Raw genomic sequence first — 25,639 nt, 5'->3', positions numbered from 1 at the left:
CAGCGGTTCCGCTCCCGCTCGGCTCTGGCTCCAGTCCTAGTCCCGGTCTCACTCCCGGTCTCGCTCCAGTAGCGGTCTCCTTCCCCCTCCCGCTCCGGTCTCACTCCAGTCCCTCTCCCCATTCCGGCCTCGCTCCTGTCGCGGTTCCGGTCCCGGTTCTTGTCGCGGTTCCGGTCCCGGTTCTTGTCCCGGTCCCGTCCGGCGGTGCCGGTGCGCGGTGCGAGCGTCGTGTGGGGCCGTGCCCGCCAGGGGGCGCCGCAGCTTCAGGGCCACCGGCCCGAGCCGGGAGGGGAACGGGGCGAGTCCGGACCCGCCGGACACGGACAGGCCGGACACAGGGGATGCACCGAGCACGGACAGGCCGGACACAGGGGATGCACCGGGCACGGACAGGCCGGACACAGGGGATGCACCGGGCACGGACAGGCTGAACACAGGGGATGCACCGGGCATGGACAGGCTGGACACAGGGGATGCACCGGGCATGGATAGGCTGGACACAGGGGATCCACTGGACAGGGTGGACAAAAGGAACTCACCGGGCACAGTAGGGGTGTACACACAGGATCCCCCGGGCATGGACAGGGTGGACATATGGGACCCACTGGACATGGTGGGCATGGGTGTATGGGGCCCACTGGACAAGGACAAGCTGGACACAGCGGATCCACTAGGCATGAACAGGGTGGACACATGGGACCCACCGGACATGGTGGGCGTGGGCACACAGAATCCACTGGACATGGCAGGGTCAGGCAGATGGGACCAATGAGATGCACACAGGGTGGGCATATGGGACCCATTGAGCATGATGGGGGTGGACACGCAGGTCCCACCGGACACAAGGTGGACACATGGAACCCACGGGGTGCGGTGGCAGTGGACACACAGGACCCACTGGGCATGGACGGGGTGGACACATGGGACTCACTGGACACATGAGAACCATCGGGCACAGCAGGGATGGGGACATACACCGGTGGTGGGTGCCTGGGACCCACTGGGCATGGACAGGGTGGGCTAATGGCCCCCACTCCCAGAGCTGGCGGGTGAGGTGATTGCCACGAGAGAGCAGTTGCTGGGACCCCCTCCTGCCCCTCAGCCCCCCACACGTTGTGTCCTCTGTGGGTGTCTGCAGGAGGAAAACTTCAGCCCCCAACCTCCTGCTTTGGGGGGGATGGGGAGGTTCAGGGGAAAGCCCCCAGTGCTGAGCGGGGCTGGGGGTTGGGGCTGGAGCAGAGGGCAGCAGGGGTCAGCACCACTGCATGGGGGGAGCCATCCCCATGGTGAGGCTTTTTGGGAAGGACATGTTTGCTCAGAGCTGCTGCCTGCACCTGCCTGGACATGGCCTGGCTTGCCAAGGCTGTGGTGGCCGTGGGGGGAGCAGAGTGCTGCTGGCTCCCATTCCACCTGCTCTGAAAGCCGGGCCATCCATCCCTTGCCCTCTTGTCACTGCGGCACGGAGGGTCCCCCCTCTCTGCTCCCCTTCTCAGCACCACCTCAGAACTCTTGGCCTGACTGGGGTGGCACTTTGGCTTCACACGAGGCTGGGCAGGAGCCAAGCATGGGGGTCCTGACTGAGACCTCCCCAGGAACTGGGACCCTCACGGGAATCAGCACCCTCCTGAGAGATTGGGGCTCTCCCAGGAATCAGGACTCTCTGCAGGGCAGGGGCAGAGAGGGACCAGAGTAGCTTTTGATGCCCATCCGTGCCAGGAGCACGTGTCACCTGCACCCAGGCACGGGCGGTGCCGTTACCTCAGGGGTGGGGCATTGGCGCCCAGCATCACCCGTGTCCTGAGTGGGGACGGGGGTTTGTGCCTGCTGGGGGGAGCCCCGGGACCTGGAGAGAGGTTACTGGGAGGTACTGGGATGTCGTGGGGCCCTGGGCTGTACCTGCGTAAGCATTTCGGGGGGGTCACCGGTGTTTATTTGAGTGTAGGGTGAGGCGATGACCAGCCGGTAATGATTAACCCTGGGCTGAGCCCAGGGGATGAGGCCCCCCTACACGAGGGGCTGGGGCGCTCCGTGTCCCCCTTGTGCCCCCCCTCCGTGCCCCCCACCAGGCCCTGGGCCCGTGGCTCAGCCCACAGAGCCAGGCAGATGCTGCTCCCGCCCCTGCCCCAGGATGCCCGGCTACTGTCCCGTCCTGTGCCCCCACCCGAGGCTGGGTCCGCCCACGGCACGGGGACGCTGCCAGCGGTGTCCCCCCGACCCAGGGAAGCGCGAGAGACCCAGCCTGGGGGGGTGATGCTGCGGGGGCCCCACCGGCGCGGTGGCACCCCTGTGCCAAGTGGGGCAGAGCGACCCCTCCTCCCTGGAGCCGGCGGCGGGGTGGGGCCTCCCCACCTGCCCCAGGTGCTCTATAAAGCTCCGGCCGCTGTCGAGCTGCCAGTTCCGGATCCCTGGGTTGAAGCGTGTGCCACCGGCTAACGGGAAAGCAGCCATCGCCGGGCCCCACGAGGCGCCGGGACCCCCGGACGAGCCCCATGGCGTTCCCTGTCTTTCTGCTGCTGCTGCTGCTGCTGGGCACAGGTGAGGGGCTGGGGCCGGCGGCACCTCGAGCCAGAGGGAGCCGGGCAGGGGGGGAGGTACCGGGGCAGGGGGAGTGGAGCGGGGTCCCTTTGAAAGTGGGGACTGGGGGATACCGGAGCCAGTGGCATCCTGGCAGCAGGGACATTGTTGCCTCTCCTGGTCTGCCTCCGGGATGCAGCGAGCCAGGGCCGGTTGAGCGGCTGGTTGAGCCCAGGAAAGTCGGTACTGGGGGCTCAGACTGCGGCCCCTCTGCTGTGTCCGAAGGGCTCGGCCAAGGGCTGGGCTGTGCCGGGACCAGCCGGAGCAGGCTGTGCCCGGGGCTCGCAGGCTGGAATGCAGGTGTGTCCCGGTGAGCACCCGGACCCCGGGCTCTCCTCCAGTGCCGCCGGCTCCTGCAGCACCCTCTGGGAACCTGCCCGGGAGCTGCCTGTGCTGGCCCCCAGCCAGGCCAGGCAGCTCCGGGGGGTGCGGGGACACCCCAGCCTGTCACCCACAGCAAGGGGAGCTGTACTGGGTGGCAGCCTGAGCCCCCAGCACGGCAGGGACACCCCAGGACGGAGGGGGCTGCAGGGCTGGGCACGGCGCTGGTGTCAGTGCCCAGACAGCACCACCTGGACCTTTGGTGGTGCCACAAGTGCCCAGCACCAGCCCCGATCGTGAGGTGTTGCTGAAGGTCTCGTTAGCCTCGTGGACAGACAGAGCCTCTGGCTGTTGGCTCCTGGGGGTCGTGGTGCTTCCCACAGTGTCTGGCTGAGGAGCTGTTTTGGGTAAAACCTTCCCATAGTGGGCTGCAGCCACTGACTCCTGGGGTTCCCTCCAGGTACATGTGCCATGACCACCGAGACGACCATGGAGATGGAAACCACCGAAACGACCACCGTGGAGATGACCACGGAAACGACGACCACCACCTTGTCTCCAAATATGTTCCCCAAAATCACAGATGCCACCATGTTCCCTGGCACAAACACCACGACCTTCCAGTTCAGCAACCGCTCCATGTCCAACAGCACTGTGGTGCCTGTCCTCAGCAGCCCAGCCATCTCCCACGTCAATGCCACCTCAAACAGCAGCAGCTGGGCCCCCCACTTTGGCACCAACGGCAGCTCTGCTGCTCCCACCACCGTGGATGGCAGCAGCTCCAGCACCAAAGGCAATGGAAGCACCAGTGCCCAGATCTTTCCCACCAGGATAACATCTGAGAGTGGCACGGCTCCCAGGCAGACCCCCACCAGGAGCGTTCCCAACCCCAGCAAAACCACAGGCCAGCTGCCCGCTGCCGTCCAGCTGCTCCTCCGTGTCCCGCTGTCCTTCCGCATCATCAACAAGAGCTTCAACGAGAGCCTGCATGACCCAGCATCTGAGGACTACAGGAGCCTGAGCCGCACTGTCCTGACCATGGTGAGTCCCAGTCCTGCCCCTGGGCCGTGCTGGGAAGGAGCCACCTCCCCTTGGGGCTTTCCATGGAAGCGCCCCGAGCATCTGTTCTGCCAGCAGCTCCAGCCGCCCGGCCAGTTCTGCGTGGGGACAGGAAAGGGGGGTGGGGAGGTGGCCATGACCTCAATGCTTCCTTCCAGTTCGAACACGTCTTTGGCTGCGCGGGCTGCATGGGCACGCAGACCTACACCGGGTGCAGCGAGCTGCGGTACAGGTGAGCAGCACAGCGCCAGCAGGGCTGGTGTATCACAGTGTATCCCCCTGGTATGTAGCCCCTTGGGGGACAATCCAGGTGCTGATGCCTCCTCCCGTGCAGCCAAGGCTCGGTGGAGGTCCAGTCCACCCTCGTGTTTGGGAATGGAAGTGATGCCGTCACTCCCGACGCCGCTGAGCAGCGCCTGAGGAAGAGCCTGGACCAGAATGGCTTCATCATGGGCCTGCAGCTGGACAGCATCCAGAGTGAGAGGAGGCTCCAGGCTGGGGAGGGAGGGGGGATGGAGCCTGGGGGAAGCTGGGATGGATGGCTCTATAAACATTGCCCTCTCCTGGCTGAGGCAAGGGGCCCTACTTGGTGCTGTGATGGGCTTGGGGCTTGCAGCCAGCAGAGCCAATGCACATTCCTGGTGCCTGTGGGAAGAGCAAGCGGATCCCACACAGGAGGGCTCAGCCCCTGCTGTCCTGTCCCAGGGGTCTCTCAGGGTTCTGTCCCAGCTCTGTTCCTTGCAGGCTCCACAGAGGTGATGTCCCCGGCTCCAGCACCTGTGGTCCCGGACTGGGCCATTGCTCTGTTGGTCCTGGTCAGCATCCTGCTGCTGTTCAGCATGTTCACCTGTCTCCTCCTGATGGTGAGACCCCATCCCCATCCCAGTCCTCACCTGCATTCTGCTGGTTGGTGCCCTGTCCCTGTCCCCACACCGGCCAGGCCCCAACCCCTTCTCTCTCCCCAAGAGCACCTGCACGTGCCGCCGGAAAAGCCGAGGGAAGCTGGACCTGCTCAGCCAGAAAGATTCCTACCACCCCATGGCTGAATACCTCCAGTACCAGAGCCACGGGCGCTACGCGCCCCCCAACAGCAAACCCAACCCCTACAGCCAGGTGAGAGCGAGAGCCCCGTACCCGGGGTCCCGGCTGCTGCGGGGGCAGAGAGCAGGGCTGCATCCCCGCATTCTGGGTTAATGGCTAACGGGGATGGCAGGGCAGGGACAGGTGTCCGGGAGCTCGTCCCACACCGGCCTTGCCAGGAGGTGAGCGTAACATTCACGCCTGGCTGGAGCGGGAGTGCGGCCGGCGCGGGCAGACCCGGCCTGGCTCCGGGGAGCTCCCAGCGACCTTGGGCAGCCGCTCCCTGCGCCCCACCCCAGCGGCTCAGGGGGCTCGCTGCCTCCCCACCCTGCCCCTTCTCCTGCTCAGCTGTGTCCCAGCCGGACCCTCAGGTCTCCTGCTGTCACAGCATCCTCTGCCATGGGTGGGGAGCGGGGCTGGGGCACTGCAGGGCTGCTGGGGGGCTGAGGACACGACTCCCATAGCCAGCACCCCACATCCCGCACCAGCAGCTCCGAAACTGGAGCTGCGGGTGTGGCGCCAGGAGCTGCCTGGAGGCGCAAAGGGCTCCCCAAGGAGCGCTCCCCCCACGCGGGGCTGTGGGCGGGGGCCGTGTCCAGCTGCTCTGGCTCCCTTCGAGCAGCTCACCCTGTGCAAATACCAGGGGCCTGGGTAAATATTTACCTTCGCACTCGCCGGGCCGGCTTATCTTGCGGGAACACGGCCACCGCGGCTCCTCCTGCGCGCGGGGGGGTTCGGGGTGTCCGTGGGGGCCTGGAGTGCCCACAGTGCCCATGGCTGGGGGCAGCAGCCCACCACGATGGCAGGATGCAATTTTTGGTTGCCTGTAGTGGCCGTGGAGAGGGTGCAGAGCTTCCTCTGCTACCCTGGGCTGGGGGCTCAGCCCTGTCCTGACACCCCCTCACCTTTCCTCCCCCCAAGGTGGCCGGCAGCAGCACCAAGAGGGCCGGCACCTTCACCTACACCAACCCCGCCGCCGGCTCCGACAACCTCTGAGGGGCTCGCTGGGAAGGAGGGCGGCTGCCGAGGGGAGGGGGCGGCTGCAACCCCCCACTCCCGGGGGAGCAGCACCGGCCCCGGGCACATCCCCCGGTGCTGCCCGGCCCCTCGCCGTGGGCAGCGGGAGCCGGATGGCTCTGGAGCAGCCGGATCCGTGCACATGCCAGAACTGGATGAACTAAGACTGGGGGCGGGAGGGAGGGTCCCGCACACCCCACGGTCCCTGCGCTCGCTTGGCTTTGCAACCCCGCTCAGTGTCGGGGGTGGAGGACTGGGCTGGTGCTCCCCCTGCGCTCACCCCCGGGGATTCAATGGCTCTTTTTGTGGTGTTATTTTATATAAATATCTCTATTTGCGGGGTGTTGGTGCCGGGCTTGGCTCGGCGGGGCAGCAGGCCCTCGGCTGGGGTATATTTATCGCAGTTACAATAAAAGGATGGGGGCAGCCGTGTGTCCCCAGGGCTGCGCCGTGGTGTGGCAGGGGGGCTTCTCTGGGGCAGTGACTCCCCTCTCGTGGCTGTCACCCACCCAGGTGGCCTCGGCTTGGGTGGTGGCTCTTGTTTCCCGATCCAGGCAGTCCTGGTGTTGCTGCTGGGGGTGTCACCGTGTCCCTGGTCCCTGCATGCCCCTGGATGTGACATGTCCTGCCAGACTCCATCCCTCTCATTCCTCCTGTGCTCTCGGTTTCTGTTCACGGTCAGACGTGTCTCGTTTGACACGGCCGGTTTCCCCACGGCTGCACAGGCGGAATGCGTCGGTGCCGATGGGGCCGTGCAGCTGCACGTGTGTCCCTGGGTGCACGCAGCGTGTCCTGCTCCCAGCCCCTGCCCGGCTGGGCTCGGGGTCTTCCAAACGCTCAGTGAGCCCCAAAAAAGCTCTGGGGGGTGCTGGAAGAAGAGGCTGTGTGGTGACCCCAGGAGGCCGTGTGCCAGGGTACAAACCTTGGAACAGCCATGCCTGGAGTGCAGTGGTGGCCCCCTGGCAGCCCCAGTTTGGGCTGGGCCTGTTCCTGGGCACTGGGAGGGTTTTGGCAACCACTGAAAAGGCAGAAAAACAAGGAACCAAACCTTCCCCAAAGAAATCCCGTGTGAGTGCAGGCACGGAGCCAGTGCTTGGCCGGGAGCAGCCCAGCAGCGGGCAGCTGATGGGTCCCTTGGCCACAGCCTGTGGGCTCTGGGTGGGGCCCATGGCTGTGCCAGGTGCCCAGGGACCCTGGCATGTGCTGGGAGGTACCAGAGCTGTGCTGGGGTGCAGGCAAGGGGCTGGGGGTCTCTGGAGCATGGAGGGAGGCCTGGTGCCCTGTGACTGCTGTGGGGCTGGGGGTGCACTGATGGGGGGCTCTGGCACAGTGTGGCAACCCCAGCTCTGTTCTGCCAGCTGGGGATGGGGCTGTGTGCCTAGGGCAGAGCCCCGTGGGGGAAGGGGTGTGCCTGGGACTGCTGCTGCCCCACTGAGCCCCCCCAGCCCTGGGCAGGGCCCCAGGAATCAGAACAGGGGCCTGATTTGCAGGGCTGGGCCCTACAAAGAGCTGCCTGTTGGCAGAGAGCTCAGCCCCATGGCCCCCTCCCTTTCCAGCTTGGGGACCGGGATCTCCAGGGACTGGCACCCACCCAGGCAGGGCCCTGCCCCACTTGCAGCCCCTCCACCTGCCACGCAGAGCACCTGGGTGGGGGGTCCAGCTCCAATACCCACTCAGAGAAGATGCCTCAGCACCCAGCAGCTCCCCTGGCTGGGCTGGCCATCCTTGGGACTCCCCAGTAATGCGGCAGGAGTTTGCTCTAGGCCCAGTGGGGAGATGGCCGGTCCAGCAGCCCCCTGACACCCAGTGATGGGGTGGCAGTGACCACGTGGCCGGGCAGAGCACAGGTAGGACCTGACACGTCAGCACTGCCCGGGCTGGGCAGGGTTGCTGCCTGCTGGCCACGGCCCAAAGGGCAGCCCGGCCCCACAGCCCCCTGGTCCCATGGACAGCCTGGTCTCACAGCCCCATGGCCAGCCCAGCCCCACAGTCCCGTGACCCCACAGCCAACCCAGCCCCAGGACCCCTGCTCCCTTGGCACCCTGACCCCATGCCTAGTCTGGCCCCATGGACAGCCCGGCCCCACGGCCCCCCTGCAGCAGGGAGGCTCCGGAGGAGTCTGGCATCGCAGTTTATTGTAGGAAACCATGAAAATACAGCGTTTGTTGTAACAGAACCCAGGAGAAATGACAGCAGCTCGGACGGATCCCGGCGTGGGACTGCCGGCACAGCCCCCGCGGCACTGGGGCTCCCCAGCGGGTCGGATCCGGACCCCGCAGCCCCAGCCCCCCCCGGCTGGGTGCAGTTTGGCACCGAGCGGTGTAACGGGAGCCAAGCGTGGCCCTCAGAGCACGTGCAGGCTGGGCACGGGCAGGGCTGGCCAGGCACGTTGCTGCCCAAGGACAGGGCAGAGCAGGGGGCACTGAGGTGCCCAGCAGCCCACGGGAGGGACCCCACGGTGGCTGTGCCCAGGGGCGGTGCCTGGCTGCAGCCAGATGATCCACATTGAAAACGAGCCATTTTACAAAACATCTTCACACCTTGTTCCAGCCCAGCCTCCCCCCGCCCTCTCCCCCGCCCCAGCTGCCTCCCCCACCCCAACCAGCACCCAGTCTCTCCCCTCCACTGTCACCCCACTGTCACTTTCCACCCCCCTCCCTGTGCAGCCCCGTCCCCCTCCCTGACCCATCTCTAGGGCTGACCCTCTGCCAGCCCTGCCCACAGCCCCAGCCCAGAGCAGCCTCGGGCTGAGCTGGAGCTAGGGGCAGGCGGACAGGATGAGGAGGGGACGGCAAAGCTGTCCCCATCCCCCCCATCCCACAAAACAAACACCTGGCCTGTCCCCAGTGGTGGCAGGGCCGGGGCCACCCCTTCTACGCTCTGCTCCCTGCCCACTTGTGTCCCCCCAGGCCCTGGCACTCGCGGGGTGCCCGGGGGGGAGAGCCGGCGGCGTGCGGGGAGCGTGGGCACGGATCAGTCCAGCTTGGCGAAGTTCCCGATGGTCACTTTCCGCTCCTGCTTGTTGGCCACCAGCTCCTGGAGGTGCAGGGCCCCCCCTCCGATGAAGCAGAAGGCAGGGCAGACGGGCCCCGAGCAGTCCACGCCGCACTCCCAGAGCTCACGGAAGGAGACGGCGTCGTAGAAGCTCACCTTGCCCTGCTCGTAGTCCAGGCAGATGCCGATGCGCGGGGGCAAGGGCACGGTGCAGCCGTTGGGGTCGCGGGACGTGAGGGCTGAGCCGTGTGACAGCAGGATCTTGCCCATGCCGATGGTGAGGAAGGCGTAGGGAGGAGGTGCCTCCACTGTCGTGTCCTCTGCCCCACTGTCGTGGCCACTGTCGGGGTCATACCTGTGGAGGGGGGGACAGGTGAGTCGTGGTGCCAACACCCACGGGACAGGCTGGAGCTCCCCTCACACCCCAGTGCCCGCTGGGGAGGCAGGAACAGGCAGAGGACACCCTGCACCCCCAAACCACCCCTCTCACCTGGGGCTCACCACGTCCTGCGGCACCTGGAACCACTCCTGCAGTTTGCTCTCCAGCCCCACGCCCACCTTCACCAGGTAGGAGCTGGGGTCCACGCAGCAGGCCCAGTAGCTCTTGCCCTGGGTGATGGCCACGTCGCCGATGACCAGGTCGATGGACAGGTGGCAGCTGGTCATCAGGCGCTCGGCCGCGAAGAGCATGGGGATGCCGGGGACGCTGCGCACCGCGCGCTGGTCCTTGCTGATGGCCAGCCGGTCCCGGTTGAAGCCCCAGCGGTTGTCCAGGAAGAAGTTGAGGACTGCGGGGAGGAGAGGAAGAGGAGGGTGAGCAGGACAGCACAGCGGGGCGCTCTGGGGTGACCCAAGCCCGCATCCCCTCTCACCCGGGGCGGGTGGCGTGTGCAGGTAGATGTCCTCACTGTAGTCCCCGAAGCCCGCCTTGTTGTAGCCCTTCACTCGGAGCACGTAGACGCTGTCGGTGTCCAGGTACTCGACGAGGGCGCAGGTGCCCCGCACCTCCTCCCGCCGCTGCCACAGCTTCAGCCCCTTGGCCTTGGTGTCGGTCTTGCGGAACTCCACCGTGTAGTGCCAGGCGGGTGGCGAGTGCTGCGGCAGCCGCCAGCACAGGAAGATCTGGTCGTAGGTGTAGGTGCGCTGCGTGTCGATGACGGGGGCCTCGGGCGCTGCGGGGAGAGGCAGCGGCGGGCATCAGGCAGCATCCCCTGCCCCGCAGGCGGGGAGGCGGCCGGACGCAGGGAGGGGGCATTCCGGGATTCCGGACGGACTGACGGACGCACAACCAGCAGAGTCTAGAGGGGTCTGACTGCGGAGACCGTGTGTCGGCACCGGAGGAGAGCGAGAGTCAGGGGGACAGAGGAGCTGCTGCTGTGGGGCTCCAGGGACCAGACAGGCCGAGTGCAAGTCGGGAGGGAGGAGAGAGAGAGAGAGAAAGAGAGAGTGGAGGCAGCGGAAGAGGAGGAGGAGGAGGAGGAGATGGGGATGGAGGGTGGTAGAAGGTACTGGCAGGAACAGAGGCAGGGTGGGAAGGAGAGATGAGGGGATGGCGGGTGGGAGAAGGGTAAGGGAAAGATGGGAATGGGGCAAGGAAGAGAAAGGAAATAGGATGAGGAGGGAGGTAGAAAAGGGGCAAGGAGAGGGATGGAAATGGGGAGAGGAAGAGGACAGAAATGGGGTGAGAGTAGGATGGAAATACAGAAAGAGGGAGAATGGAAATGGGGCAAGGACAAAGTGGGAATGGGATGCAGGAAGGGACAGAAATGGGGCAAGGAGGCAGATGGGAACAGGGCAAAGGGGGAAAGAAATGGGACAAGGAGAGGAGTGGAAATGGAGTGAGGAAGAGGACGGAAATAGGGTGACAGTGGGACAGAAATGGGGTGCAGAGAAGAACATAAATGGGGCAAGAATGCGGACATAAATGGGGTCCATAAAAGGGGGAACAGATATGGGGCAAGGAAGGGGATGGAAATGGGACGAGAGAGAAGAAAATCGAACAAGGAGAGGGGTGGAAATGGAGCAAGGAGAGAATGAAAATGGAGTGAGAAATGGGGTGAGACTGGGATGGAAATGGAAAGTGGGGGAATGGAAATGGGGTGAGAAGGAAGTGGAAATAGGGCAAGGATGGGGTTGAAATGGGGAAAGAGAGAGTGGAAATGGGATGAGGAGGGGGGAGAAAAATGGGGTGATGAATGGGGCAGAAGTGGGTGAGGATATGGACAGAAGTGGGGTGAGAGTGGAACAGAAATGGAGTGAGGAAGGGGATAGAAAGAGGGCGAGAGGGTACGGAAATGGGGTGAGAGGGGGGCAGAAATGGGGCAAGGAAGGGGATGGAAATGGAGCAAGGAGTGGGATGGAAATGGGGCGAGAGGAGGATGGAAATGGGGCGAGGATGGGGACGGAAATGGAGTGAGAGGGGGTGGGAGGGCAGGAGGAGCGGCGGCAGATGGAGGAGGCAGAGCCACCGGCTGCCAGCGCCGGCGGGCAGGACGGGATGGAGGATGGCGGCAGAGCGGGGCTGGGGTGGGAGCGGGATGGAGGGATGGAGGGATGGGAAGAGAGAGCGGGGCGGCTCTGGGGCAGGGGTGTGACTTGCCTCAGTTACTTCGGTGACGCCTCGGCAGCGGCCGCAGCCTATAAACAAAGAGAGGTAGAAGCAGGTCTGAAACGTGTCGCCAGCGGGTCCGGCAGGGCCCCGCGGCTCCTGCCCTGCGGGAAGCGCCTGCCCGGCAGTGGGGCAGCTCCGTACTCACCCTCCGGCACTCCTGCTGCCCTCACCTGGCACCACGGCCCTGCCTGTCTGCCCCTGGCCCGGATGCCCTGGCACAGGGCAGGGCAGGGATATCTCTGGGGGCTGCTGGGGCGGGGGCTGTCCCTGACGGGGAGGGGGCACCGGCAGATCCGCGAGCGCCTGCCCGAGCGCGGCCCTGGGCAGCCACGGCTGAGCTGGAGCTCCGAGGCGGGCAGGGACCCGCTCTGCCCGCGGGGGCTGTGCCTCGGCACGGGGCACAGCCGGTGCCCGGGTGCCGCTGCTTTTACCTCGGATGAAGGCCAGGTCGGTGAGCAGCTTCAGCTCCCTGCTGACATCCAGCTGGAAGTGGCTGAAGGAGGCGTTGGCTGCAGGACGGAAGCTCTGCAGCGAATCGGTGGCCCTGAGGATTCTGCAGCGCAGGAGAGAGGGGATGTCACGGTGACGCTTCGGGCACCAGAGGGCCCTGACCCCCCCAACAGCCCCGTGCCCGCAGCCCAGCACCTGTTGTGCAGCTGCTTGGCAGCCTGGACAAAGCAGGGGTGGTCAGTCTCCTTCAGCACCTCCTGAGCATAGCCCACCATGCCCGAGTTCTCCAGCATGGCCTGGTGCTCCCGGATCTGGCCGTGCAGGCTGGCCAGCCGCTCCTGCTGGCACTCCTCGATGGCCTGCAGCAGGGTGGCCCGCTTCTCCTCCAGCATGGCACAGAGCCCCTGGATCAGCTGTGACACCTCTTCCTTGGCCTGTGAGCCGTTCACCTGCCGGGCACAGACACGGCAGGGTCAGTGTGTGGCATGTCCTGGGACCAGAGGGGACTGGGCTGGCTGTGCCACCTAGGGACAGCTCAGGGACAGACGGGCGCCCTCTGCCCCTACCTCCGTGTGCTTCACTGTCTCCTCCAGCTCGGCAATCTGGGTCTGCACCGTGTCCTGGCTGCTCAGGATGTAGGCGAGGCTCTTCGTCAGCTTCTCCTGCAGGAAGGTGATGAGATGTGGTGCCGGCAGACCCCGCCCCACACCCCCCATCTGCACCGGGGCTCTGCGGTGCCCCCAATTCCCCACAGGGCCCCAGCCCGGCCCCAGCAGCCCTTACCCTGAGGGCTTGGTAGGCGCTGAGCACCGGGGTGATCTTGTGGCTGGTGTGGGTGCGGCGCACACGGCAGAGCTGGCACACCAGCCGCTGGCAGGTCTTGCAGTAGTGAGTCACCTCCTCCTTGTGCTCCGGGCACATCAGCCCCTGCGCGGGCACAGCGGGGCTCAGCGGGGTTCTGCACCCCGCTCCAGCCCTGCAGAGTCCCACCCCTGCACCCCCAAATCTTAGAATCATGGAATGGTTTGGGGTGGAAGGGGACCTTGAAGATCATCTTGTTCCAACCCGCCTGACATGAGCAGGGACATCCTCAACTCGACCCCGTTGCTCAGAGCCCCACCCTGGCCTTGAACACTTCCAGGGATGGGGCATTCACAACTTCCACGGGCAACTTGTTCCAGTGCCACACCACCCTCACTATAAGAATTTTTTCCTAATATCTAACCTAAACTTACTCTTTCAGTTTGAACTCACTGCCCTTTGTCCTGTCATTCCAGGCCCTTGTAAATATTCTGGCACCACCTTTCCAAAAGTTCCCTTCAGATACTAGAAGTCCACAATCTGGTAACCCCAAAGCTTCTCCTCTCCAGGCTGAACAAACCCCATTCTCTCAGCCTTAATCCCCCATCGGGGCAGGAGGACCCACGGGGAGGCCGTACCTTGGGGCGGAAGGTGAGGGTGGGGGGGGTGGGCTCGTGCTGGGCTTTCTGGGTGCCCCAGGGGTGGTAGAGCTTGAAGCACTCATTGCAGAAGCTGGACTTGCACTCCGTGCAGCCCTTGGTGGCCTCCAGCTGCGGGGGCTTGCAGAACTGGCACATGATGGCCGCGCTGATGTTGATGGTCTGCCGGTACCGCTCCACCACCCGCTCCAGCGTCAGGTTGCGGAAGAGGCTGCCCAGGCCCCGCTCACCCAGGTCCACGTCCCGCTGGCAGGCGGGGCACGGGAAGCTGACGGTCTGGGGGTGCACAGCACCCCGCTTGCGCCCTGGGTAGGTGCCAAAGCCTGTGGGAGGGAGGCAGGGAGGGGGTCAGCAGGGCACGAGGCCAGAGTCCCTCAGCCCTCCTGATGTGCTGTCCCCATCCCCATCTCCATCCCTTCCAGCTGTCCCTGTTCCCAACCCCTCCAATTATCCCTGTCCCCATCCTCTCCAGCCATCCTCATCCCCTTTGCTGTTCCTATTCCCTCTGTCATCCCCTCCAGCCATCTCCCTCCCCTCCCTCCGTCCTGTTCCCTCCAGCCATCTCTGTCCTCATCCGCTCCAGCCACCCCTGTCCTCTCCAGCCATTCTTGTCCCTTCTGCTGTCCCCATCTCCCCCAACCATTTCCATCCCCTCCAACCATCCATCCCTGTCCCCTCCAGCCATCCCCCTCTCCCTCAGCCATCTTGGTCCCCTCCAGCCATCCCCATCCCCTCCAGCTGTCCCCAACCCCTCCAGCCATCCCTGTCCCCATCCCCTCAGCCACCCCTGTCGTCTCCAGCCATCCCCATCCCCTCTGTTGCCCCTGTCCCTTCTGCTGTTCTCTCCAGCCCCACCTGACTTAAGGAGGCGGTCGAGCCGGTCGGGTTTGGGGACAGCCCGGCGGCCCAGGCGGGGGCTGCGGGTGGACGGGGTGGCTGCAGGCGAGGTGGGCTCGGACGTGGGGTCGCAGCACAGGTGGCCGTGCTGCAGTAGCACCTCGCTGGCACACACGTGGCACACGTTGTGGGTACAGGGCAGTGCCAGAGGCTGCTTGTACATCTCCTTGCACACCGGGCACACCAGTTCCCGCTCCATGTTCTTCATGCTGGTCTGCGGAGAGAGCGGGAGTGTCACCTGCCGGCAGCAGAACAGGGCCGAGACCAGATGGGACCAGCACCAGGGCCAGGACCAGCACCAGGGCCAAGATCAGCATCAGGGCTGGGACCAGCACGAGGACCAGGATCAGCATCAGGACTGGGATCAGGGCCTGGGATCAGCATCAGGACCGGGATCAGGCTGGGACCAGCACCAGGGCCAGGATCAGTATCAGGACCACGACCAGTACTGGGATGCAGGCTGGGATGGAGACAAGGACTGGGACCATCATCAGGGCAATGATGAGGCCTGGGACCAGCAACAGGGACAGGATGAGGACAAACACTAGGACCAGCACCAGGATGAGGATCAGGGCTGCCACTGCGATGAGGAATGGAGCTGGGATCAGCAGCAGCGCCAGGATGAGGCCTGGGAGCAGTATCAGGAACAGCACCAGGGCCAGCACCAGGATGAAGCCTAGGGCTGGACTGGGGATGGGAACTGGGGCCACACCATGACCAGGACTGGGGCCAGCACTGGCACCAGGACCAGCAGCATGCTCAGGATCAGGATCAGCACTGGGACCAGCACAGGAATGGGGCTGGGGGCTGAGGCTGGGATCACAGCAGGGTCAGGATCGGGCCTGGGAACAGAACCAGAGCCAGGACCAGTATCAGGACTGGGGCTGGGGGCGAGGATGAGCGCCAGGGCCAGCATCAGAGCCAGGATCAGGCCTGGGACCAGCAGCATGGTCAGAATCAGGACCAGCACCGGGATCAGAACCCGGATAGGACTCAGGCCTGGGATGGGGATGGGATTGGGGCTGGGCCCAGAGCAGGGCCAGGATTAGGCCAGTATCAGGACTGGCAGTGGAATGGGGATGGCGGCCACCACTGGGATCAGCACCAGGATGGGGCCCAGGGCTGGGATGGGAATGGTGGCTGGGATGGGGATGAGGTCCAGCACTGGGAACAGTGCCAGGATGGGACCCAGGGCTGGAATGGGGATGGGGACTGGGATGGGTGCTGGGATTGGAACTGGGATGGAGAGGGAGATGGGGGCCAGGGTGGAGATGGAGGCTGGGATGGGGACTGGGGCTGGACCCACAGCAGAGCCCGGATTGGGCCCAGCACTAGAACCAGCGCCAGGACCGGGCTGGGCATCAAGATCGGGGCCGGGATGGGGCCGCCCCTCTGCAGCCGGTGCTCCCGGCTCGACCGTGGCTCGGTGTGGGGGGGTCTCGATGACGGCCCTCCCCGGAGGTCGCTGCGGTGAGTCGGGGTGCGGGTCCGCTGCCCGCCCACCCCTCAAGGGCATCGCCCTCCCCCCTCCGTCCCCGCCGCGTTGCCACGGCGACCCGGTCCCGGAGGACCCCTGTCCGCCCCCCCGCCGCCACCGCGGCCGCTCACGCTGATGCGGACGAGCGCGTCCATGATGGAGGTGAAGGTCTGCAGGTCCTCGCCCTCGGCCATGGCTCCGCTCCCCGCGCCCGTGCCTGCGGCGGCAGCGGCAGCAGCGGCGGCCGCGATCGCCCCGGTGTGTTGCAGGGAGCGGCGGAGCCGGGGGGAGGGCGGGGGGTGGCGGCGCGCATGCTCGGCGGCGCCCGCCCCGCCGGCAGCGGGGGGCGGTGGAGGCACCGGAGGGGCGGCACCGGTGGCGGGGGTCGGCGCGGAGATGCTCTCACCGCACACGCGGGCATCCCCCGACGGGCGACGCTCGGGGAGAGGCGCCTGGGGTGGGCTGCGGGCAGGATGAGCGTGGCACTGGTACCGGCGGTGCTCCCGGGGGGGGGGTCCCGGGGTCGGTGCCGGGGCCGGGTGCGGGGGTCCCGTCCCCGCGCTGTTCCTGTCCCGGCCGCCAGAGGGCGCTCCGTGCGGCGGGGACATTGCAGTGCCACTCCCGGCCGCCGGGGGGCGCGCGCGCCGCCGCGCGGGCAGGGAGGGGCGGGGCCGCGCGCGCACGCGCAGTGGCGCAGCCCGGCGCTGCTGCCGTGTCCCCCCTGCGCGCGGCCGCAGTGCGCGTGCGCGGAACGGCGGCACCGGGAGCGGACCGGGACGGGCTGGGGACACCATGGGTAAAGGGGGGCACGGGGGGGGGGGGTAACGGGGAAACAGGGGGGGATGGGGGGGCACGGGGATAGGGGCGGTAATGGGAGTACCCGGGGGCAAGGCGGGCAGGAGGGGTAACGGGGGTAATGGGGGGAGGCGGCGTAATGGGGCAGGTGGGTAACCGAGGCGGGAGGGGTACCGGGGGTCGGGGCGATAGCGGGGGTAACGGGAAAGGAGGGAGGGGGGGAGTGAGGGGTACCGGGGCAGGGGGGCACGGGGGTAACGGGAGTGGGGGTTAACTGGGCAGGGGGGAACGGGGCCGAGGAGAGTGGAGGCGTAACGAGGCAGAGGGGTATTGGGGGCACGGGGGGAACGGGGCGGGCATTAACGAGAGTGGGGGGGTAACTGGGCTGGGGGAATGGGGGAATGAGGGGGGTAGCGGGGGCGGGGAGCACGGGACGGCCCTATGGATGCAGGCTGGGCTCAGGTCCCGGGCCCGGTCCTGGTCCTGGTGCCGGTGCTGAGTCGGCCCCGGGGCGCAGCCGTAGGCACGGGCACGTCCCTGGCACTGTCGTCGCTGCTGTCGCTGCTGCTGTTCGCCGGGATGCAGATGTACAGCCGGCAGCTCGCCTCCACCGAGTGGCTCACGATCCAGGGCGGGCTGCTGGGCTCCGCGCTCTTCGTCTGCTCCCTCACTGCATCCCTGGGGACCGGCAGTGGGACCGGGGGACAGAAGCGGGGCTGGCGGGGAGTGGGGCCAGGGCACCGTGTCAGGGGGCTGGAAACGGAACCAAAGGGGTGGTGGGGAGCAGGGCCAGGGGCTGGGAGTGGGTCCAGAGGCTGGGAGCAGGGCCGTGGGATGGGAGTGGGGGGACGGGAGCAGGTCCAGAGGCCAGGAGTGGGACTGGAGCAGAGAGGATGGGAGATGGGAGGACAGCAGGATCCCGTTCTGTCCCTTAACCCCACAACCAGGCCTTCAACAACCTGGAGAACCTCATCTTTGGGAAGGGCTTCCAGGCCAAGATATTCCCCGAGAGTAAGTGCTGTGGGAGCTCAGGAGGGGAGCGGGAACACGTCAGTGTCCAAAGGCCTGTGGAAGGGCTGGGGGTGCTCCAGCAGTGGAACTGGACAATCCCAGCCCTGCCCTGGAACTGTGGCAGCTCCCCTGGAGCTTTTGCTGGGCCTGGGGGAAATGATGCTGCTGCTGCTGCTGCAGCCATGGCCTCCCCCATCACCGGGGGCAGCCCTGCAGCATCGTGCGTCTCCTGGTTCTCCACAGTCCTCACCTGCCTCTTGCTGGCCCTGTTCGCCTCTGGCCTCATCCACCGGGTCTGTGTGACCACCTGGTATGTCCAGAGCTGCCCTGGAGGGTGGGGAGCGATCAAGGGGACCCTGAGGGATCACGGGTGACACTGGGAGAGGGACGGGATGCTGGGCAGGGCCAGGACTGCCAGGGACCCTCAGGGGGCTGGCAGGAATGGCAGCATAGTGGGAGCCAAGGGAGGGTGTTCAGGAAGGACAGGAGAGTGGGATCCAAGGGGAAAGTGTTGGTGTAGGAAGGGCAGGGGAGTGGGACCCAGGGAAGGTGTTGGGATGACCCTGGCGTGTTCCTGTACCCAGCAGCTGAGCACCCTCTTTCCTTCTGCCCTCGTAGCCTCATCTTCTCCATGGTCGGTCTCTACTACATCAACAAGATCTCCTCCACTCTCTACCAGTCCACAGCGCCCGTCGCTGCTCCTGCCAAGGCTGTCGGGAAGGGCAGGAAGAGAAATTGATGTCCCGATGCCCCTTCCTGGGGCAGCCCCCTCCCTGTGGCCGATCCAGGACTCCCCCCTGCCCAATAAAGCCATTTCTTTGTAGCTTCTTGTCCCCTTCGCCAGCTCCTGGCCCTGTTCCTGCCCCTGCTGTGCACCAGTGTGGCTGGGAGTGGCCCTGGAGCCTGGGGTAGGTTCTGGGTTGCCCAGGGAAGCTGGGGGTGGCCAAGGGGGGCAAGATGTGCTGCTGGTATCTTGTCTGCCGAGACCTGCAGGGGAGGAAGATCCCAGGGGAGCCAGGCAGGTTGGAGCAGACTCTGGAGCGGGCAGGGGGGCTGTGGGGGTCCCAGTTGCTCTGGTTGCAGCCCCAGCTGCCACCAGACCGCTGCGCTGGCACAGCCGAGGCTGCTGGGTTTGGCAGGGGATCACAGACTCATCTGTGCCCTCCACAGGACACCGTGTGGGGGGGCACCGGGGCTGCTCCGGTGGGGGGGTGGGAACGGCACGGTCCCCGCAGCCGTGGGAGGGCGGACGGGACTCGCTCCCACGCCAGGCCCCTGGCACCCCTCCGGCCGGACGTGGAGGAAACCAGATGCTTCCTGCGGCCCCGGCCGCGGCCGACAAAGCCCGGCGCTTCCTGCGGCACCGGGAGCGGGGCCGGACCCGGGGTCCCGGCGGGGTCCCGGTGGTGCCGTGCCCCGCCCCCAGGGGGCGCCCGCGGCCGCTCCCCAGTGGAACTACAGCTCCCGGCAGCCCTCGCGCGCGGCGCTGCCGTGACGTCACCGCCGCGCCGAGCGGGGAGCGGGACCAGGACCGGGAGCGGGACCAAGCCAGGTGGGGGCGGGGCTGGGCCCGGGTCTTTGAGGGGGGGGGGGCTCGGAGGGGTGCTGCCGGTACGGCCGGTGCAGGCCCAGAGGGGTTTGGGGCCGCGCTCCGGTCAGGAGCCCCGGGGAGACTGGGCCCGGCGCGGGGCAGCCCGTCTTTCCCGGCTCCGCTCTCCGGGCTTTCCTCCTCCTTCCTTCTCTGCCCCTCCCCCCCGCCCCGCTTTCTCCCCCCGTCCCCTCTCTCCCCTTTTCCCCCTCTGCTCCTCTCATGGGTCCCCCTCTCCCCGCTCCTGTCTCACAGCCCGTCTCCCCTCAGGCCGCCATGACCAAGCTGGGGCAGTGGCTGTGCGGACTCGCCCTGCTGGGCTCGGCCTGGGCCGCGCTGGCTCTGGCCCCGCCGGGGCTGCAGCCGCCGGCCCCGCTCCGCCAGGCGCTGCTGCCGCTGCCCGTCTACTTGCTCGTGGCCTTCGGCTGCTACTCCCTGGCCACCGTGGGCTACCGCCTGGCCACCTTCAACGACTGCGAGGAGGCGGCCGCCGAGCTGCAGGAGCACATCAGGGCGGCGCGGGCCGACCTGCGGCGGCGGGGGCTGCGCCTCGGACCCCAATAAAGCCCGGGGACGGCAGCTGCCGGTGCTGTTCTGTGATCCCGGGACACGGCGGGAGCGAGGGGCTCCAGGGACACGGGGGGCTGTGGGCACTGAGAGCCTCGGGCGCTGCTGGAAGCCGCCCCGGGGGAATCACTTGGCTCTCCCGAGAAATCGCTCAGCTCTCACCGGTGTGAGGTGGGGGTTCGGGGAGGGTCTCTGTGAAGGGTGGGGTCTCCATGCAGGCCCAGTTCTCCCACCACTCTGAGGGGCTGCAGGGAACCCCCACCCCGTGTTGCCCTGCCTCTCCCTCCCTGAGCTCCCTGGAACCTGGCTCTGGAGTCGGATGCGGTACCAGGCCGTGCCCCAGAGCCCAAGCACATTCCCGGCTCACATCCCCGGCAGGTGGGAGCTGGAGGAGCTCATCCCATCCTGCTGGCCGGATTCCCAGGAAGGAGGAGAGGGACTGGCAGGGTGGAGCGGGCAGCACAGCCTTTAAATCGCGGCGTGGTGTCCCCCCTGCCCTGGCAGCCCGAGGGGAGCTCCCCCGACTCCTCTGCCCATCCACAGCACCACACTGGGCTTCACTGGGAAGAGGGAGGGCTGAGGGGCTCTGTCTGGGGGGGGCCCCGCTCCTGGGGACCCCCATCCCTGCTCTCTGACCCGATGTGCCGGGACCTGCTGCCCTGGCAGCCGCCAGCTCCTCCAGCCAAAGGACTTGGGGATTTTAATTAGCAGCTGTGTATCCTCTGCAGAAAGGAGCAGTTGGGAGCGGGAGGGAGGATCGGGTTAATTAGCAGGAGTAGCTAATTAGCTGTTTCCTGAGCAGCAAAGGCTGGTGGGAGCAGGGTGGGAAGCTCCCAACGCTCGCTGGCACACGGATGCTTGGGGGATGACATTGCCCTGGATTTGGCCACGTGGGGCCTTGGTGGGGTCAGGACCACAGCACAAGGACAGCAGTGCACTGACGGGGCTACTGACAGCCCTGTGCAGGTTACTCAGGGCCATCAGGGGCTACTCAGGGTTATCAGAGGCTACTCACAGCCAACCAAGAGCTCCTCATGATCATTCAAAGGGGCTACACATATCCATCCAGCGGCTACTTGTGGTCATGCAGGGGCTACTCATGACTCTGCAGGCTACTCATGGCATCCAGCCCCATCCTGGGGCTACTTGTGGCCATCAGGGCCTACTGAAAGCCCTCTGTGAGCTACTCAGGACCATCAGGGGCTACTACTCGTCATCTAGGGGCTACTCACAGCCCTCTGTGAGCTACCCATGACCCTGTGCAGGATACTCATGGCAATCCAGAGCCTGCACTCATGGCCTTTCCGTGGCTATTCATGGCCTTCAAGGGGCTACTTGTGGTCATCCAGGGGCTACTCAGGGCAATCCAGGGCCTCTACTCATGGCCATCAGGAGCTACTCCCAGCCCATGTGCCAGCAGCCTGGCGGCAGCTCCTCCCTGCATGGCAGCGTCCGGGAGCTGCCTCCGGCCTGGCACGAGTGGCCACGTCACAGCCGCTCCCGGCATGGGGCAGCCGGAGCGACCGGTCGGCAGCCAAGGCGTGTCAGTGGGGAAAGCTGCCCTTTCCCGAGGCTGTGGGGCCGGGCTGGGAGCTGCTCCCACTGCTGGGGGGAGCGGGGGGCTCCTCCCCACTGGGCTGAGTCCCGGGAGCAGCCAGAGCTCCACAGGGGCAAGACAGAGCACGCTGGGAGCTCGTCCTCCCTCCCTTGGCACCGCGCTCGGCTCGGCCCCGTCCCTCTGGATGGGTTTTTCCAGGCTGTGTGTGAGGTGTGCACAAGCAGCTGAGGCACAGCACAGCTCCTGCCGACATCGCCGGCACCGCATCCTTCATCCCTACGGTGGCATCTGGCCGGAGTGTGGGCTCCTTGGTCCTGGGGTTCTCCTGCACGGGGTGGGGGTCACCTTCCACGAGGCTCTGGTGTCTGCTGTGTGATTTGGCCCCTCCTGCCTCTCCACTGAGGCACTGGCCCGATATCTTCATTCCAGATCGCTGTTAATTGGTTAATCAACGTAGGATTGACGCTTGATCCAGGCCCGCTCGATCCATGGGGGTTTAGCAAGGATTCCCATTGATTCCCAGTTCCTGGCATGGTGGCTGCTTGTCAGCTCCACTGGCTTTTACCCCCACGCTGTGAGGGGTGGTCCCGTAGCTCAGAGGGGTCAGAGCAGAACCCCGGCAGCGCTGTCTTCCCTGGGGTTCCCTTGTGGCCCCATCCCAGCCCTCTGCCCAACACCAGGGCTGATGCCTGGTGAGGGTTTGCCAGAGCCCAGGGGGTGTCAGGATGAGCCCCCCACCACAAGCAACCCCTGTATGGCCATAAGCAGCCCCTGGTTGGCCACAAGGAGCTCCCAAAGCAGCTGTAGGGCCAAGAGCTGTACCATCCTCTGCAGCAGCACCAGGAGGGAGGTACAAGAACCAGGCACTGGGAAGTCTCTGATTTATTAAAAGGCACTTGAATCCATACAAAAGAGACACCTGGGCCCCTGGAAGCCCCATCCTGGTGCCAGGCAGGGTTGTGAGCATGGAAAACTATCCTCCCACCCTGGGATGTGAGGGGCTTACGGCACCCCAAAGGCATCGCCGAGAGCTCCCCGGCCATCGTTGAAGGATGCAGGGCTGGAGGCAGGAGGTCCTTCCTGGTGTCCCACTGGGAGCAGCCAAGGGGACAGTGGCGGCACCCGGGCTCGGCGGTGGGGCCAGCCCAGGCCAGAGTTGGGGTGCTCCTTAGGGGACCTCTCAGGCGGGCAGGGAGCTGTAGGGCTTGTCCTGCTCTGGCCTGTACCGCTGGAAGAGCCAGAACCGCACGAGGCTGGTGACGATCCCTGGCACGTTGGGGACCTGTGGGAGGACATGGGGGGAGAGTGGATGTACCCCTCCCCCTGCAGTGCCGGGGGAGGTTTATTGGCCCCATCCCAGCTAATTAATTAAAATCAATAGTCATCGTGCTGAGCCTTGTCACCCTTGGCTGGGTGACACAGGCGGTGCTGAACAGGGCCGGCCCCAAGCCAAGTGCTCAGCTGAGCCATGAGAGGGGAATGGGGTGGAATGGGATGGGGTAGGATGGGGATGGGATAGGATGGGATAGGGCAGAGTGGGATGGGGTGGGATGGTTTAGGGATAGGGTGGAATGGGGATGGAGTGGGGTGAGATGGGAATGGGACGGGGCAGGATGGGATGAGATAGAGTGGGGTGGGATGGAGAAGAGTGGAATGGGATGGGGATGGGACTGCGTAGGATGCAATGGAGCAGGATGGTTTGGGACAGGATGAGATGGGATGGGGATGGGGATGGGATGGCACCCCTTGGTTTTCCACCACCCCAACCCACTGTGATGTAGGGGTCGTGGAGCTGCAGGCCATAGAGTGTCCAGCTGCTGGAGGCCACGAAGGTGGTGACGGTCAGGGGAAAGGACAGGCACCGCGTCGACTTGCTCCGGACAACCTTGGCCTGCAGGAAAAAATGTCAGGCAGGGCCTGGGCTGGCAACCCCCAGCTCTGCCAAGCCCCACACACCAGGTCAGCCAGCGGTGACAGGTACATGGTGATGGTGAAGATGCTGCAGAAGAGCCCCAGGTGTGTCAGGCGCGTCCCCGTGTCAACCAGGATGGTGAAGTAGCCATAGCCAGTGACCACCACAGCCAGGAGCAGCAGGACCTGCAGCAGCACGGAGCGCTGGGAGGGACAGCAGGGGGATGTCAGGATGAGGATCCCCCATCCTCCCCATCACCCCAGGCCCCTGCCCCACCTTGGCGGGGCTGTAGTAGAGATACACCAGGATGTAGAGGGTCTGCAGAGCTGCCCCGATGGCGTTGACCGTGATCAGTGTCCCGTCCCCCTTCAGGCAGCCGTAGCCCAACCAGCTCAGGTTGCTGCAGGGACATGGCACAGGCACTTGGCTGCAGCCTGAGGATCTCCCCTGCCCCTCGAATATATGTGACCCCCCTCCCCAGGGCCCGACCCCGCTGTACTTGGCATCAGTGGTGAGGAAGGGCAGGAACTGGATGTTCTCCACACTCCTGGTCGCCAAAATCTGGCGCAGGTCAGACCTGGGGAGAGTGGGGGGCAGCGACCTCCTGGGTGCCTGGCAGTGCTGGGGTGGGGGGGGCTCCAGTCCCTGCAGCCAGCAGGCACTGCACCCCTCCACTCTCCTCCCTCTGCACCCCCCAAACTGGACTCAGCACCATCCCCATCACGCCCCCAGTCCCTCTGCACCAGCTATCCATGGCCTACTGCACCCCCAAACTGGCCCTGGTGCCCTCTCTATTGCACCCCCCCTATGGCACCCACTGCACCCCCAAACTGGCCCTGGTGTCCTGACTGCACCCTCACCCCCCCATGGGCCCCACTGCACCCCAAAACCGGCCCTGGTGTCCTGACTGCACCCTCACCCCCCCATGGGCCCCACTGCACCCCAAAACCGGCCCTGGTGTCCTGACTGCACCCTCACCCCCCCACGGGCCCCACTAAACCCTCAAATCCCCCTCCCAAGGCCCCCTCTGCACCCCAAAACCGGCCCTGGGGTCTGCCCCCTTGCACCCCCAGCGCCCCCGGCCCTCACTGCACCCCCGAGCTGGTCCCGGTGCGTTCCCCATCCCCCCCCGCCCCCGTCCGGGGCTGCCGCCGATCGCTCACAGGCCCGTGGCGAACATGGCGAGGGTGGCGGCCAGGCAGACACCGGCGAGCACCGCCGGGGCCATGCCGGACATCGGACACCGGGCACCGGCGGGAGCGCGGCGGGGGCGGCGCTGCCCGCGGCGGGGCGGGGCGGGGCGGGACGCACTACCGGGGAGGGACCGGCCGCGCACCGGGCGGGGAGGGGCGGCGGGGAGCCGGCACCGAGCGGGGGGAGCAGCGCCGGTACCGTCGCGACCGCCCCGCGGGCACCCGGGCGGCAACGGGGAAAGCACCGGGGCCGGTTTGAAGGGGGGGCGGGGAGCTGGGGGGAGCAGCCCGTGTGTGTCGTGTCTTGAGTGCCCCACTCCAGGCCTGGGGTCCCCAAGTCCAGGGGCCTGGTGTCCCACGGGTCACCCTGATGGCCCAGATTTCACAGCCCTGGGGTCACACATCCCCGTGACCCCAGCTTCCCACGCCCACCCCCCTCCCCCTCCAGGTGTCACATATCCCTGTGACAAAAATTCCTCAGGATCCTGCAGCCTGGGATCCACATTTCCATGGGCTTCCAGTCCCAGGGTGCCCCCACACATCCTGGGGATCACTCGTGCCCGTGACCCCAAGATCCCGCCTCTCCACAACCCTCCATCTCTAGGGTTCCCCACATTCAGATGCCAGGCATCCCTGTGACCCCAGTTCCCCAAGATCTCACCTCTCCAGGACCCTTGTGCTCCCCAGGGTTCCCAATTTCAGGGGCCTCAAATCCCTGTGATCCCAGCTCCCTGCACCCCCACTGTCTCACACCTCAGGGCCCTACATCCCTGGGGTCACTCCTTTGTGATCCCCCATCTTTATATCCGTGAGATTCCCTCCCTTCCCAAGGCCAAATATCCCCAGGGACCCACCGGCCCTTGTGGGGGTCCCTGGGGTGCAGCCAGGCTGTGGCCCCTGCCCAGCCCCGGGGGCTCTGGCTCAGGCCCCTCCTCACCACCGGTGGGATTTGTCCCATCCCATGGGGTCTGTCCCACTCCAGCGGGGTTTGTCCTAGGAGCTGCTGCCCCCCACCTGGAAGCTCACTCCCGGGCAGGGGGAGGGGCCCCCACGCTCAGGGGAGGCCTTTGTGTCA

The 25,639-nt window shown here is 66.1% G+C and overlaps 4 protein-coding genes across 6 annotated transcripts; 2 read left to right on the top strand and 2 right to left on the bottom strand.

Moving 5' to 3' along the window:
- Window positions 1-9,024: 9,024 nt before the first annotated feature.
- Window positions 9,025-16,134, bottom strand: TRIM46 (tripartite motif containing 46; the record flags this gene model as incomplete). 2 transcript variants are annotated; one of them, XM_082298776.1, is made up of 10 exons in its annotated part: window positions 9,025-9,400; window positions 9,536-9,833; window positions 9,918-10,217; window positions 12,088-12,209; window positions 12,302-12,555; window positions 12,673-12,768; window positions 12,890-13,033; window positions 13,546-13,834; window positions 14,352-14,677; window positions 16,072-16,134. In XM_082298776.1, the coding sequence occupies 10 exons, from the start codon at window positions 16,132-16,134 to the stop codon at window positions 9,025-9,027; spliced, it is 2,268 nt and encodes a 755-aa protein (XP_082154902.1). The 2 variants fall into 2 exon arrangements, with proteins under 2 accessions (XP_082154902.1, XP_082154903.1); XM_082298777.1 differs by having other exon boundaries at window positions 13,546-13,889; window positions 14,422-14,677.
- Window positions 16,135-16,664: 530 nt separating this feature from the next.
- KRTCAP2 (keratinocyte associated protein 2) lies at window positions 16,665-18,569 on the top strand. Its single transcript, XM_082298805.1, has 5 exons — window positions 16,665-16,736; window positions 17,253-17,407; window positions 17,683-17,746; window positions 17,990-18,056; window positions 18,365-18,569. Exons 1-5 carry the CDS (start codon window positions 16,733-16,735, stop codon window positions 18,483-18,485), a joined length of 411 nt encoding a protein of 136 aa, XP_082154931.1. The 5' UTR covers window positions 16,665-16,732; the 3' UTR covers window positions 18,486-18,569.
- A 673-nt stretch (window positions 18,570-19,242) lies between these two features.
- On the top strand, window positions 19,243-19,898 carry DPM3 (dolichyl-phosphate mannosyltransferase subunit 3, regulatory; the record flags this gene model as incomplete). 2 transcript variants are annotated; one of them, XM_082298807.1, is made up of 2 exons in its annotated part: window positions 19,243-19,298; window positions 19,605-19,898. In XM_082298807.1, the coding sequence occupies exon 2, from the start codon at window positions 19,611-19,613 to the stop codon at window positions 19,896-19,898; it is 288 nt and encodes a 95-aa protein (XP_082154933.1). In that variant the 5' UTR covers window positions 19,243-19,298; window positions 19,605-19,610. The 2 variants fall into 2 exon arrangements, with proteins under 2 accessions (XP_082154933.1, XP_082154934.1); XM_082298808.1 differs by having other exon boundaries at window positions 19,270-19,298; window positions 19,590-19,898.
- A 2,561-nt stretch (window positions 19,899-22,459) lies between these two features.
- Window positions 22,460-24,651, bottom strand: SLC50A1 (solute carrier family 50 member 1). Its single transcript, XM_082298800.1, has 6 exons — window positions 24,535-24,651; window positions 23,871-23,948; window positions 23,648-23,771; window positions 23,416-23,574; window positions 23,231-23,350; window positions 22,460-22,741 (listed from the first exon to the last, which is right to left on the bottom strand). Exons 1-6 carry the CDS (start codon window positions 24,606-24,608, stop codon window positions 22,640-22,642), a joined length of 657 nt encoding a protein of 218 aa, XP_082154926.1. The 5' UTR covers window positions 24,609-24,651; the 3' UTR covers window positions 22,460-22,639.
- Between the last annotated feature and the right edge of the window lie 988 nt (window positions 24,652-25,639).

Source organism: Coloeus monedula, assembly GCF_965178545.1.
Source record: "Coloeus monedula genome assembly, chromosome: 29".
NCBI lineage: Eukaryota > Metazoa > Chordata > Aves > Passeriformes > Corvidae > Coloeus > Coloeus monedula.
This window is presented reverse-complemented; position numbering and strand designations above follow the sequence as displayed.

Bases quoted from the DNA above. Each gene is read 5' to 3' on its own strand.
- KRTCAP2 (XM_082298805.1), top strand. The intron at 17,408-17,682 runs GCATCCCTGGGG...CCCCACAACCAG, and splicing joins TCTTCGTCTGCTCCCTCACT to GCCTTCAACAACCTGGAGAA. The intron at 17,747-17,989 runs GTAAGTGCTGTG...GGTTCTCCACAG, and splicing joins GGCCAAGATATTCCCCGAGA to TCCTCACCTGCCTCTTGCTG.
- SLC50A1 (XM_082298800.1), bottom strand. From the start codon at position 24,608: ATGTCCGGCATGGCCCCGGCGGTGCTCGCCGGTGTCTGCCTGGCCGCC. The intron at 23,949-24,534 runs GTGAGCGATCGG...CACTCTCCCCAG, and splicing joins GCCATGTTCGCCACGGGCCT to GTCTGACCTGCGCCAGATTT. The intron at 23,575-23,647 runs GTGGGGCAGGGG...TGTCCCTCCCAG, and splicing joins TCTACTACAGCCCCGCCAAG to CGCTCCGTGCTGCTGCAGGT.